General features: G+C 33.9%; 1 protein-coding gene across 1 annotated transcript; it reads right to left on the reverse strand.

Annotated features, from left to right (window-relative positions):
• Positions 1-2566: 2566 nt before the first annotated feature.
• On the reverse strand, positions 2567-6919 carry LOC109788026 (Core-2/I-branching beta-1,6-N-acetylglucosaminyltransferase family protein). Its single transcript, XM_020346656.3, has 4 exons — positions 6086-6919; positions 5773-5848; positions 5539-5654; positions 2567-3590 (listed from the first exon to the last, which is right to left on the reverse strand). The coding sequence occupies exons 1-4, from the start codon at positions 6675-6677 to the stop codon at positions 3076-3078; spliced, it is 1299 nt and encodes a 432-aa protein (XP_020202245.2). The 5' UTR covers positions 6678-6919; the 3' UTR covers positions 2567-3075.
• Between the last annotated feature and the right edge of the window lie 8294 nt (positions 6920-15213).

The raw sequence follows: 15213 nt of genomic DNA on the forward strand, positions 1-15213 counted from the left end.
TAGGAATTCTCAAAAATGATGAAAATTGGATTAAAGTTAGAATCTTTCAAAACCAAAAAATAAAACAAAATAAAGATTGACTAAATGACTTTATGAAATTTTGCTACTTTCATGTGGTATGAATAATGTGGGAGACATCTTTACTTTATTTTTTATTTTTTCATAAAAAAAAAATATAAAATCAATATTAATAACTACTACATTTTACACGTATAAAACTAATATTAATATTTTATTATGCTGATACACCATAAGTAACCGCATGTTAAATACACTAAGTATATTCAACATTTTAAAAATACAATCATTCTCTAATTATTTTTTCTTCTTCTTTTTCTTTTACCATCATTTTAATATTCTTACTCAAATAAGTATTTTTCTTTGTGTTTTAGATTTTTGATTGAAATGCTTGCAACCTTTTTTTATATCTCTTTGCTATTGGATGTATTCTTCCATATTTTTTTTAATTTCATTGGGACACTTATAATAGGTGAAAATTATACTCCTCATTTTCTTTTAATTTGTTTTAATCTAATTTTTTTATTGGAGACCACACTTTTGATAGATATATAAATACTTTTGTAGTTAATCAGAGACATAATTTAATATATTTTTTTACCGATAATATACATGTTTTCCTATTTTTATTGTGTAAAAATGCTTTAAATTTGCAATGGATTTTTTTTTTCATTTCGTCCAATTGCCTTTCAAGGACTAGGTGATAAATTTTATGTACCGTACGAAAACTACAATTTAGGTTTTTTTTTATTCTTTGTATATAATTAAATTACGACCATCTAATCAAAATAATTTATTTATAAAAATATAAAGAGTTATACATTTTTCTTTTGCCAATTAAAAATAATTAGTATAACCTAACGGTGGTTACTTTTTGTATCACCTTTTTCTACCAAAATAGGACTGCCCTTTATTTTTTTTAATTATTATTCTAAAATTATCCCGATTTAAACAAGTTGAATATGTGTTCTTTTTTTAAAAAAAAATTAAAAAAAGTGTTTTTTCTTCCATAACCCCTATTTAAACAAGTTAATTATGTAGTTTTTACACTAAATTTTTAATTCCAGAAATAATTTGTTGCTCACTTTTGGAATTGAAATTCTAGAAGTAAATTTAACATATTATAGAATAAAATTTGCAGCAGTGACTTAAGCTTAGAGGGGTAGGCTTCGAATATTAAACTCGTCTTTAAGTTTGGAGAGGGATACAGAAAATAACTCGTCTTAGCTTTTCTGATTTGATGGATTTAGAAGGTTAAAAAGTAGTTTATATTTACAAAGATTTCTAGGGTGAACACTACATCTTCAACAAATATATTGCAAATTGAGCCGTTTAAAAGCTTGAAAATGGAAGACAATGCCACATTGACATTTGTACAATTGAAACAAATTGAATGTGTTTGGTTACCTGTTTAAAAGTATTGGAATGTCTGATTTTATTTTTCAAAGCTTAAAATGCAAAAGTAACAAGATTATTGTTTTGAAGTAAAAATAGGTTGAGTTGAATTCAACTTTTATCTAAACACACACATTATCCAACCAAGCCAACCCTGAGGTTAGTCCAAAGTTGATGAAAAATAAATAAATGTTTTATATTTTGCATGATATACTATTTCCCCCCCTTTTTCTTTTGTTTTTTAGTTCCATTTCTCTTTTCTTTTTCTTTGATTGGGTCGGAACTGGTTCCTGTGATTTTATCTTTATAATTACATGAGGTGCCATTAATCGTTTAAAGGTTGATGTATAGATTTTGTTTGGAAGGTATCTATTTCATGTTTGGCATTACATGAATTGTTTTTGCCTCGGATATTTTACTATAAAAGAAACTATTTTTAAGACCCACTGAGCCAGTACCCTCTTCTGTTGGGCCTTAAATTCATACAATAAATCATTAGAAAGTCCCCTCCCCACTTTCTTAATGGGGTAAGGTTTCTTCCCATCTCCATATGTAGTACTTTCTAAAATAGTTTTAATTCGTACTTCATGGTACCAATTTTCCCCAAACAGAGCATAAATGCACTTCACCATCTTATATTAGTCCTTCATTGCAATAAAGGTTTATGTGTGATTGAATGTAACAAGCCCCCACCATGCCTCCTATGATACCATTGGCCTAAGAATGAAAAAATATGCTACTTGTACAAGATGCATTTAGATTGGGAATTTTTCCCACTAACTTGGGCAAAATAATCCATAATAGACTAAATTTTTGAGTTGTGACTTTCTAGAACAGGTCAAAACTCAGAATTAATGGAGGGATAAATAAGACTTTACACAACATTACCATTGAATGAGGAATATTCAAGTCAGACACAGTCAAATAGTCATCTCTAACAAACCCATCCTCCACAATGACAAAGTCAAAACTCTAACTGCTATGACCATTGGCAAACGGGACTGTATATTATTGGTAGCTTGATAGACCCGTCAATGAAGGCTAAAATACCAAGTTAACGTGTTTTACAATTGTTGAAACCAATTTGAAAGCGATATGAAGAGTTGGGCCACTGCATTTATAGAACAAACCATTTGAAAATGATATCAGTAAGTTTGGTACCAAAGCATACGTGAAGATGCATTGACTAAAAGAAAGGAGAAGTTAGCCGTATAACAACATCAAAATGGAAAAGCAAATAAAAAATACATAAAAAGTTTTTCCATTCCATTTCACACGTTTTGTTCTTTTGTTCCCCACTCCAACCATGTCATCCACTTTATATCCATTTCTTTCTTGTTCCACGAATGGAGGGTAGAAAAGCTAGGGAAGCTTCAATGCTGGTCACACAAATTTGGCTGGTTGATGTCACAAGGGGGGAAGAGGTGACCAGGGACAACAGAGTCAACTGTCATATATACCATACTATTACAGTGTGCGATCCAACTCTCTATTGCTAGTCAATCACATTTCACCAGAATTGTCTCACTTTTTTTCTTCTCAATATCAGAGACTGTGTATATTTTCACTATTTCTTTTCCTACTGGAATGAAACTAATTTACTCATCCTTCTAACTAAACGTGCACATATAAACTAAAGCCAGTGGAAAAAATAACAACACCTCACACGCACTGTCTAGGCCGGAACTTTTCATTCGACAACAATGAGCTGATTAATTTTTCAAGCCTTTTGGAACCATTGCCAGGTCTCAGGACTGTAGTATCACCGATTTCAGAGCAAGGATCGGTGCCGTTCTTCCTGCTTCCTATGCACCAACCTCCCGGAACAGTCATTCCGGGGCCTCTGGATAATAGTTCCGCGTCGATTTTATCCAACACTGGATCTTCTCTGTGGAACTTTCTCGCAAAGGGAGCGTTGCTGCCAACCATGCTTCCCATGTCTTCAACGGTAAGGTAGTGAGGATGCTGCTTGGGAGGATTGTCCCAAGAAATGAAATGTAGATCACTGTTCACAGTCGTGTTCCGGAACTCTTGAGCATTGCAAATAACTGTGTGGAAGTATCCTTCAGGGGAAGATATGAAATTTGAATAGTACATGAGAACAGTGCGAGGTAGGTTGTCCCATCCCCATATGCAGTAATCAATGAAAGATTTTGACAGTGCCATCCAAGCGGAACCTAACAAGAGAGAAGTTTTAGGTAGTCATTTATGATAATATTCACTCTTAGGTACATACAAACCCCAAATTTCAATATATTTTCAATTTCTATGAAGTGTACTAGAAAGTAGAAACTAGAACTTATTTTTTTAAAAAGTACAAATCAATTAAGCTTAAACAATGCATGTTTTAAAAACAAGTGCAGTTTATTTCTGAATAAGAAGACTAATTAAACGCATTATTATAACGTTATATAGTCAAGCAGCACATAACTTGTCTAGTTCAAGGAGGAAAGCTGAGTCATGATGCATAACATTACCATACAAGATCAGTTCAAATACAACCCACCCGTCACATTCATGAAGGGAAGATGAGTCACAATGCATAACATTATCACACAAAATTAGTTCAACTAACAATCAACAAAAGACTCTCAAAGAACTACAATTGTATCTATGGTGCAATGTAGAACCAAAATGAATCGGCTGGATTTGGCTGTTGCTAGTGGATTTGATTCAATCTAGGACATTGAGAGGATCGTTGTACTACAACAGTTATACTCATGCCAATCACAGTTCAATATTTTATGCTAAGCAGAATATCATTATCCTACAGGATATACTCTCCCATCTAGTTCCCTTATTTTGGGAGAAACATGATGAGCGCTCCCAAAGGCCAGCATAAGCGGTATAATAGCATATGAACAAAAAAGCCATAACTAATAAACCCATCCAATATGTTGCTGCACTCAGTGCACTGTACCCATCTCACTGGCAGAAAACATCATCTTGCTATTAACAGAAAACCTAAAGTATCCTTCCAAAAAGTTGTCTTCTTCTATTAAAGTGGAAAAAATCTTCTTAAGTGAGAGCTTCCTTGAAGAGTATCTGTATCCACCATCAAATTTCAGTAGGTTAAGATCATGATGCACTCGAACACTAAAATAAATAATAAAAGGGTGGATACACCTTGCTCACTTTAGAGACAAGCTCGCCTTTGAGGATCCTTGTCCAAGATGAAAATTTAAATACCAAGAATATTAACACCTAGATGTCCTATGTTAAGTCAGCCAATGTAAGTCAGATGCTACATCCTTATTATTAGCCCAGATCCAAGAAATATTCCAAAGAGAGAAAAGCAGGTGATTGCCTCTTTTCAGAAAATCAGTGTTATTAGGAGATTCACTTTTACAATTACCTTGCACAGATTTTTACCCATAGAGACTAGATAAAGATCGTTTCCAGCTATGTCATGCATTAAATTAAGAATAAAAGGCATTACAATTGATATTGCCAGTTACTGAAATCACAAAACGCCCAGAAGCTGTCATTTATAAAAATGACATTTACCAATAATGTATCCATCCTGTTATTGCCACTCCTAATTGAAAGTTGAAACAAGAAAAACAATTATTTGATCTAGTCCAAAAGATAGAACATGGAAAAGTCTACAAAGGTTACCAAGACACCTAAATAAGCATATAAAATTATCTTATATTTCAAAAAGTGTTCAGTAATCTGACACAGATGAGTTGGACTAAACTTCTGAACCAATTTGTTTTAACTTCTAAACTTTTGATGCACGGAAATGCATCCAACAAATCACATAAAACAAGTTCCATTAACAAGTCCTGAGACATAACACAATCATCCCGCAGAAGGAGAACTGATTACTCACAAATCACAAGTGATGCTTTCTGCCATGCTTACAAACCCCAGAACATAACTGACACCACTACACAACATTTTTTTAACCTTCAAAACCTTAATTGCCTCGCAATTTCAAACAAAGCTTCCTTTTAATGTAAAAAGGTGCGACCAAGCTAGGGGTCATGCCTTCCCAAAATCAACAAAACCCCAGAGCCCGAGCAAACATGGAATATCTATCCACATAAAAAATAAACCATTTTTCCCATAAAAAGAAGGAAACTAAAAAGCAATATTAAGAGACAAGAAAAGGATCTTCACCGGTGAAAAGCTTGAAAGCCGTTGGTCTACTCCTCCTCTGCGTAACCCAAAACACATCCTGCTTCTTGTTCATATACAACCCCGGATCAACGATTATCGGCCTCGCACGCTGGTGACTGACAGAGCAAAAACCAATCACATAAATCCCCAAAACAAAACCAAAAAACCCCACACAACACAAACAATATCAACAAAAACAACATCATAAAAAAAAATTAAAATTAAACAACTCACTCTTTCCATCCAATGTCACTCGTATGATCAATGAAATTCAGATCCCGAGGCAAATACGAAAACGTGTGCAGCAGATCTAACCGTACCACAAAACAAAACAAAAAACACAAATAAGCAAAATTGACATAGTTGCATAGTGCATATACAAAAATTCGAGATCACTGAAGTTGAAACACCCATGTCTTGATTAAACTAAAAAACCAAGTAGGGGATGAATTGGAAAGCATTGATTAAACTGAAAAAGCTGGATGAGGCAAGGGAAAATTAAGAAAAAGTAAGTAAGTAAGAAAGCAAGTAAAGTAAGTAAAGTAACCATCTTGTGTGACAAGGGGGTAATCGGAGGCGCTGAGATTGATGAACCAGTCCCAATCACCGAGCTCCCTCAAGAGAATGGCGGCGGCGTGGAGGGTGTTGGCGACCATGGTGGGACCCCGGTAGGTGACGAGGTTGGCCTTCTTGATCACCCTAACGTTCCCGAACCTTCGGAAGATCGCGTTGCCCTCCACGAACCGCACCAGATCCGCGCGCTCCTCCGCCGAGGCCTCGCGGTCCAGGTGCACCACGTAGCGGTTCTCGGGGTGGTAGAGGGCGAGGAGGACGCGCCGTGCCGCCGCCCCGTCCCCGGCGGAGCCCGACACCAGGTAGGCGAGGCGCGGCGGCGGGGGGAGGGCCGGCACCGGGAGGGGGCGGAGGCGGGACTCGACGAAGACGGAGTAGGAGGCGGCCGTGAGGGAGCGGTAGAAGGGGAGGAGCGGGGTCCCCGCCGGCGAGGTTAGGGTGGCGACGAAGAGGAGGAAGAGGCTGAGGAGGGAGCCCACCGCCAGCGGGAACACCCACTTCCGCTCCCCGTGGTGGTGGTGCTGCTGGTGCCTCAGGTGCATGTAGTAGTTCTTCAGTTTCTTCATTCTCAATTCAATGTCAGATTCAAATCCAAATGAAATTCAAATGAAATGAGATGCAGTGGATCTCCCACCACTTTGAAAGGTGGGAGAGGGTTTTGTTTTGTGTTTTAAGAGTAATGGAGAAGATGGTGTCTTTGTTTCTTTGCTTAGTTACTTCTTCTTTTTAAGTGTGTGAGATGGGGGAAGAATGAAGATGGATTAAAATACTAAACTACAATACCAATTCTTTATTCCTTCTCAACACACTTTTCTATCTATACAAATTATAGAATAAATACTACTATATATCTCATATTTTCCTTAGACCATCTTGTGGGATCAAATAAATAATCTTGATTTTTTACATGGGATGAATTTATTAATTTTTAATATCTAGTCGATATGTACTTATAATAATGTATTGAAAATATAGTTAATAATAAATATTAGTATTTGAATACATAAATTATGTATTTGGAATTTTTAAGATTAATAAATAGGAGTGGATTAATTTTGAAGATTTAGTCAATAATTTATTGAATAATAAAAATGCATTAAAAGTAACGGATTAGACAATAATATGTGGTTAATTATGGTATGTTAATTATTGTTATTATTATTTAGTATTTTGTAGTGGCTCCGCAACTGAAGGGAAAATTAGGTGTGAAGGGTTTGAATAAATTTTGGTGCTTTTTTGTTTATCTTTGTGTTGGTCTGAATGGAGAGAGAGAAAGGAAGGAGGATGGTGATGGGTGACTAATTAAGATTGGACTTAGACAACGTTTGGGTCATGAAATGGGTAAATTGGATGCTTTTATTTTTCCTATAATATGTTGTCTTTGTTTGTGTTGGGCAATGGCAAACGTAATCTTTGATTAGAGGAAAAAAAACACGAGTTAGGCAAGTTAATGTTACTGTTACGGCTTATGTGTCCAAATATAAGCATTTAAAAGTTTGTCCCAAATAGAAAATATTACTCGCTTTGAACACATAATGAGTTGCGCGTTTAACGGTTTGGTAGGTAGTAACAGTTTGAAGTAGAAACTGCAAATTACGCGTTTGTAGTTTGTACAGTAATGTTATCCTATCTTTCTATTTTCTAAGCTCTTGCTGAAAATAATTTATTTTATACTATTTGTAGGGCAAAACGTACGGTAGATCATCATATATCATATTTTGTATGGGTCAATCAACAATAGTGTTTATATGATTTATTATATAATTTATCTGTGAAGAATTAAAGAATATCATTATATATATAAGTAATTAAATTCAACAATTCATATTTATTTAATGATAAATTTTTTATTAATATATTAGTTTTATTTTTTTATGATAAATAATTATTTTGTTCAAATAAAAAAAAATTCTAAATCTCACTCAACTATTTCAATCTTCCTTTTCACTTCTCCATTACCATTGTCATCGCTCCCTTCTGGTTTGATTTTGACTCCAATAATCGGATGGACATGCTCATCATTGTTGTCAACACTCTTATATGTGTTTCTTTTTGTTCATAATCCTTTCATTTCCAATCTATTTATGATCGGCGAATCCCAAAAATTACCTCCGACGAAAGAAGTGCAGTTCATTGTTGACCCTCTTCTCTCGCCAACTACCCAAGCTAAACCCAAACTCATAGAAAATTTAATAACCACCATCAAAGTTGAAGTTAAACTTAAAGAGAAACCAACAATTATCAAAGAAGTAAAGAAGGTTGATGAAGACAAGATTTTGAATTGGTTTTTTTCAAGGACGAGACTAACATGGTTGTCGACCTTCCCCACCCAGCCACAAGACCACTCTCCCCACTCCACCACCTGGACTCTCTTAGCCTCATTCCCAACAACTTTGCCTTCCCCTTCTTCCTCTCCTACGCCACCCTCGCCCTCCTCCACCATGCTCATGTCTGTCACGACTTCGTTTCAAAGCTTGGTCTATCCTTTGATTATCACACCACCCAGTCCCTCATCATTGTGTACTCATGCAGGACCACCCTCCCACTCCACCTCCGACACCACCACACACCCTTTTCACAACTACACCTCCCTTGTCAAAATCCAACCAAATCAAACCCTTGAAGTCCTTACGATGATCAGAACATGGCCATCCTTGATAAAGGGATCTACGACAAGTGCATCGTCATGAAATGAAGGGCAAGCAGTGGTTGTTGGTGTAACGACCTGGTTGGTCACTACACACTGCTCATCAAACCAGCACCACACAGAAAGAACAAGTATATATATAAACATCTAGAATATATACACAAGGTCCAAATCTGGGGCTTGAACAAAACAGAGTACCAATACAGCCCAAAGTAGCCAAACTAGTGCCAAAACATCAAAACATCAAAAAGAATCAGCTCTATCTGCCAGCTGCAGACCTGCCTCAACTCACCAGCCTAACCCTGCTCTACTCCCATACAATGTATGATCATTGCAGTCCAAACACATGGAAACAACAAAGGGTAAGCTAGTGAAAAGAATCAACATACATATATGAAAATACATGAATAGTAAACAGCTACAGCTATCAGCACATCATCAGCATACAACTCATCAACTATACAGCATAAACAACAATAAACACACAATGCGTCGTCACGCATATCAGCTCAGAGATCTCGTACAACAGCTCAGCCTTACGGCCTACAACAGCTCAACCTTACGGCCTACAACAACTCAGCCTTACGGCCTACAACAGCTCAGCCTTACGGCCTACAACAGGTTACATCAGCATACAGCACAACACAGCACAGCTTAACAGCAATATCAACTTACAACACAGCTAACTAATACACAGCACAACATAGACAACTCACAGCACAACAATATTCATCAATAATCGCTCAGCTCAACATTAACCAACATCTATCAGCAATTTCAGCAAATGATCAACATAAGACAACAAAAAGGCAACAACATATACGCGCCCGGCGCACTCATAGTCGCGCCCGGCGTGGCATAACCAGAGAGCACCAGAGGCCCAGCGCGCCCGGCACAATTCCTATTGCGCCCGACGTGATGGGAGACAGAGACCTCAAAAGGTCTCATAAGCCCGACGTGTTAATCCTGCGCTCGGCGTAAGAAAGCAGAGACCTCCCCAGGGTCTCACGCCCGGTGCAATATAAGTTGCGCCCGGCACCACCTCTAGCAGAGACTCCCAAGGAGTCTCTACGCCCGGCGAGACAAAGTCACGCCCGGCGCCAAACTAGAACCACAAAACATAAGTCACCCACTGATATCGCGCCCAGCGTTGTCCCACCACGCCCGGCGTGGGCCATCCAGAGGCTCACACTCTCAAGCTCGCCCGGCGCATACACCATTGCGCCCGGCGTGCTTGCCCAAATGGAGTCCTCTGATGGTCATGCACCCGGCGCGAAGAACTGCACCCGGCGTGATACCCAGTAGCAACTCACCAAGTTCAAAAATCTTTCCCAAAACCTGCAAAAATCCACATTTTCAATACATGCAAACCAGCCAAAATGCCACATTTTCATCAAACATCTCAAAAATACCTTTTTTTTTACACATGCAACCACAAATCGTTAAAAACCCAAATTTCACCCGAAACCCCGAAAACACGAAAACTAATTTCATCAATCTCGGCTAGTAGTCATCAAATCGTCAAACAACAATGAGCTTCTAGAACTCATTTTCAGCCAAAAATCTGCAAAAACCTAGTTTCCCTTTCCTCGGTGCAAGGATCCGAGCTTCCGGGAAGGAGAAACGAACGGGGGAAAGAGAGACAGAGAAGAAGAGAAGCTCCACGCCCACAGCTAGCTCCAAACACCACTAATTAGCACCTTGAAATCCAGAAAAGAGAGTGAATTCAGCAAGGAGAGAGTAAGAGAGGGAAGAAGAGAGTTTGAGAGTTGAGAGGGAGGGAAGTGAGGAAAACAACTACGAGTCTGATCAAATCCAAATAGCTTCTAAAAAAGGACTTTTTTTTTAGTAATCTTAAATAAAATAAATTAATAAAAATAGTTAGCGTTCACTTGTGCACCGATGGTAATATGATAAACTTGTCCACCATAGTCGATGCCTATTTATAGTTCAAATTCAGAGGAATATTTATTATACTAATAAGAGGTTGTTAGATGGAAAATATTTGTTTTTTAAAACAAAATATCAAATTAAAATCAAATAAAAATTAATTTTAAAAAATTGAATTAATTACACTAACATCTCTAAAAGAATTGGAATTTTTTGAAAGTTTTTTTAGAAAAAATTCTAAGAGGTAAAAATGAAAAGGAAAAAAACTTTACAATAAAGTAAAACTAGTTTATGTATAAATTAAATATAAATTTTTAGAAAAATTATATCAAAAATATTTTATAAATTAGTTTGTACATAAAATAATTTTAATTAATAAAAAAAATTATTTTATTTTTCATTTTTTTCTCTCTTAGAATTACTTATAAAAAAATTATCAAAAACAACCCTATTGTAAGTCTAAAATGTCAATATAATAATTTCTTAAAATAACTTAAAAGTAACCAATGTAGAAATAGAAAAGACAAAAAAAATGTTATTTGAAATACCATGAATCCCCGAATAGAATGATAAATTATGAAAAGAAAGATGGGAGAAGCAATGAAAAAAAAGTTAAATTATGCTTTGAAACATCCCTCAGGTATGACATTTTAGTGGCTCCACTTTATGACACTTCACATAGTGACACTTCACATAATTTCTCGGTGGTCAGAACCCTCTATGGGTAGCCATTTCTAAGATGTTTGTCCGCTTTTAGGATCAACGACTGACCCCATAAACTAATACAAGACTTTTCAATGTGTTTTGTCCTCACTCGTACACTTTTTGAGAAACTTCCTAAAAGGTCATCCATCCCTAAATTACTCTAAGTCAAGCATGCTTAACTATGGAGTTCTTACATAATAAGCTATCGAAAAGTAAATACATCTTGTTGGTATAGGTAATACAAATTAATTTCTTTTAAGTCATCATCAATTATACAATCTCATACTTGTACAATATTTGGATCCCTCTCATTCTAGTGTGTATGGGCTGTTACAAGCCCATCAGCTTCTGCTTGGTTCTTCCTCAAACCACACCATATTGGGAGAGAGGACCTACTCTGATACCATTTATAACACCCCTTAGATTTGACATTTTAGCGGCTTCACTCCACGACACTTTATATGATGACACTTTATGAAATTCCTCGTTGGTCAGAACCCTTTACCGATTAAAACCCTCCATGGATAGCCCTTTTCTGAGATGTTCGTCCACTTTTTAGGATCAGAACCCTCCGTGGGTAGTTCTTTTTGAGATATTCGTCTGCTTTTTAGGATCAACAATTGATCCCATAAATCAACACAAGACTTTTCAACGTGCTTTGTCCTCACTCGCACTTTCTTAGAAACTTCTTAGAAGGTCACTCATCCCTAAATTACTCTTAGTCAAGCACGCTTAACTATGGAATTCTTACGGAATAAGCTACCGAAAAACAAATGCATCTTGTTGGTATAGGTAGTACAAATTAATTTCTTTAAGTCATCCTCAACTACACAATCTCATACTTGTACAATCTCTGGATCCTTCTCATTTCGGCGTGTCTGGACTGTTACAAGCCCACCAACTTTCGCTTGGTTCGTCCCGGAACCACACCATACTAGGAGAGAGGACCTGCTCTGATACCATTTGTAACAGCCCTCAGATTTGACATCTCGGCTCCACTCCACGACACTGTAGATATATTTAATATATAATTTTGGTGTCTTTATTTTAAATCAGAGATATTTAATCCTCTAAATATGAAATTTTGATCATTATGATAAATTGACATTTATTAATCATTAAAATTTAATATTTATTTATATTTAAATGATGCGATGTTTAATAATATGACATTTTAAAAAAAATTAAAAATAATATAAATAGAATTTATTAATAAAATAAATATCAATTACTTGATAAAATAAATACGATAAAAATATTTTGTAAGTTATTTTTTAATTTTTATCTCTACATATCACATAAATAAATATTATGTCACTTAAGTAATGATAAATTATCAAATAATATTAATATTTAACTATTAGTTAACATTAAATTAATGATAATATTAAAATTTTGTATTTTTAAAAATAGATGACTAAATATCTGTATTTTTAAATTAAGTGACCAAATTTACAAATTAAACAAAATAGATGGACAAAAAATAATTTAGAAAAAAAATTGATAACAAATTTAAAAATATATGTATCGTTCTAGGTAAGTCAAGACTTTTGCAGTACTTGCTAAGTTGCTAGGAAATAACTAGTGCTATGTATAATTGTTTGAAGAAAGTAACATAACCGATCTGTTAGAAAAATACTTTATGTGTGTCATGCATTTGTGGAGAAGGTTCAAGGTAATTAACTTCATTGTGGAATATTGTCCTTATTTTGCATGTAAAGTTGACTGTCTTTAATTCATAATAAACATTATTTAAAGCAATATTATCATTAATAAATAGATATAATGTAGTTTCAAATATTGTATTTAACAATTTATAACATTTGTGTTAAACTAGATATTTAAAGTGTGTTTGATTTTACGTAATGTATGCTTAAAAAGTAAAACTAATAAAAAAGTGTTTTGTTTAATTTTTTCCGGGTGTAAATTAAATTTTATCTCAAGTTTATCTTGAAACTTAATTTAAAATTAAAAAAAAATATTTTTACAAAATAAAATTCATTCAAAAGTTAGGAGATTTTAATCTAAATGGAAAATATATACTTAATCCCAATAAGTGACACTCGATTAAGAATCAAACTTTGACACTCGATTAAGAATCAAACTTTTTATAGCCAACTAAAATTGAAGTTATTTAGAAACTAAAACTTAAAAAAAAAACACAACAACGAACAAGAAGAATTAATTAGTAATAATAGGAATATATAAGAATTAAAACTTCTTTATAATCACAGACACTCGTCCTAAATAAGTGTCACTTACTAAAACATGTTATTATAGAAGAATGTTTATATTTATTATAATATAACATTCTAAATTTTTTATTTAGTCTTGCCACAAGTACTTTTCAGTCCATTGAACCACAAGATATTCTCGTTTGTAATATTATGATTGTGACTTATAATTTGTTAAACAAAATACAGTAACTTAGGTAATTATTAATTAACTTTTGACAATATTTTATCACAATTATTAGTTAAGTTGATATTTTTTAAAAAAATATTACAAGCTAATCTAAGAGTTTTCCAAGTAATCTAAGAGTTTTCCAAGTACAGAAATATTACAAGCTTCTAATATTTTTGGATTGGATATCCTCTGAAATAAAAGAGTTTGAAATTTTAAAATCTTAAATTCCAGATATCTAATTCGAATCCAAATTAGAATGAAATATGAAAACTAAACGCCACCATATCCATTTTTTTGTCTTGGACCTCAATTAATTATATGTAGTTTAGTTTAGTAGTTAAGTTAGAGTTAAAATACAGGATCTTCGTTGACACTAATTTAGACTTCATTTGCTTGCATTGTTTACTAACTATAGATCTGTTATATATATATATTATAAACTACTCTTAACTCTCTTTATTTTATTTCCCCTAAAATTTTTTAGATGTAATGTAAAATTGATAATTAAAGTTGACTAAAATACTTTCGTTCTGGCAAGTAATCTTATTTTGTTTTTACTTAATGAAATCATTTGATAAATTTATTAGACTCGTCCAAGATACTCTTATATAACGCTTTACGTTTACATATTGATGACATGTAACGTTACCTTAGATGCTTAACCCCATTTTATATAATATATTTTATCAGTCGTCATGTTAGTTAAACTCCTATTTATAAAATATATATTAGTTAAATTCGTTAAGCACAACTCTTATGAATAAAAAATATTATTTAAATTTCTTAAACACATTATGATTAATACAAATAGTTGAAGATTTGATTTGAGTTTACCTCTGTTAAGGTCCTTTTGAAACCAACTGGAAAATAATTACACACGTATAGGTAACTTTCAAAATTACAATTATGTGTGAGACCACTACTTTAACAATTATTTAAGTAAGAGAAATGATGATTATACAACGGTTTTTTTTATAACTGAGAGAAAATTTTAAAATTAATAAGAATATGATGGATATTAATAAATATACAAAAAAAAAAGTAATATAATATAAATTGGTATGTGAATTATTGTTTATCTCATCTCAATAGTAATGCCTCTACTCTTCAAATAAGTATTAAAATTACTTATTTGGAAAATAAAGTTTTAATAAATTATAGATAGTTTTATCCGATCGTAATTACTTGGTTAGTCCATGGATGTTAATTAAATGATCTCCCTATATATGTTCAGTAGCTAATTAAATGGTTAAAATATAATTGTTTACCGTTTAGATTTAGACTTTAAACATGTACATTAATCATTTAAGTCTTTGCTAACAATTCTGGTACATCATTCAAATTTTGACTAGTAGTATTAGAGTATCTCTTTATTTTACCACTTTCACATAAGAATAAAATAAAAAAGCTTTTCTCTTTAGTTAATTTAATTGGTTAAATTATGGGAAATGATA

The sequence above is a fragment of the Cajanus cajan genome, chromosome 2, assembly GCF_000230855.2.
Source record: "Cajanus cajan strain Asha chromosome 2, NIPB_CcT2T_4, whole genome shotgun sequence".
NCBI lineage: Eukaryota > Viridiplantae > Streptophyta > Magnoliopsida > Fabales > Fabaceae > Cajanus > Cajanus cajan.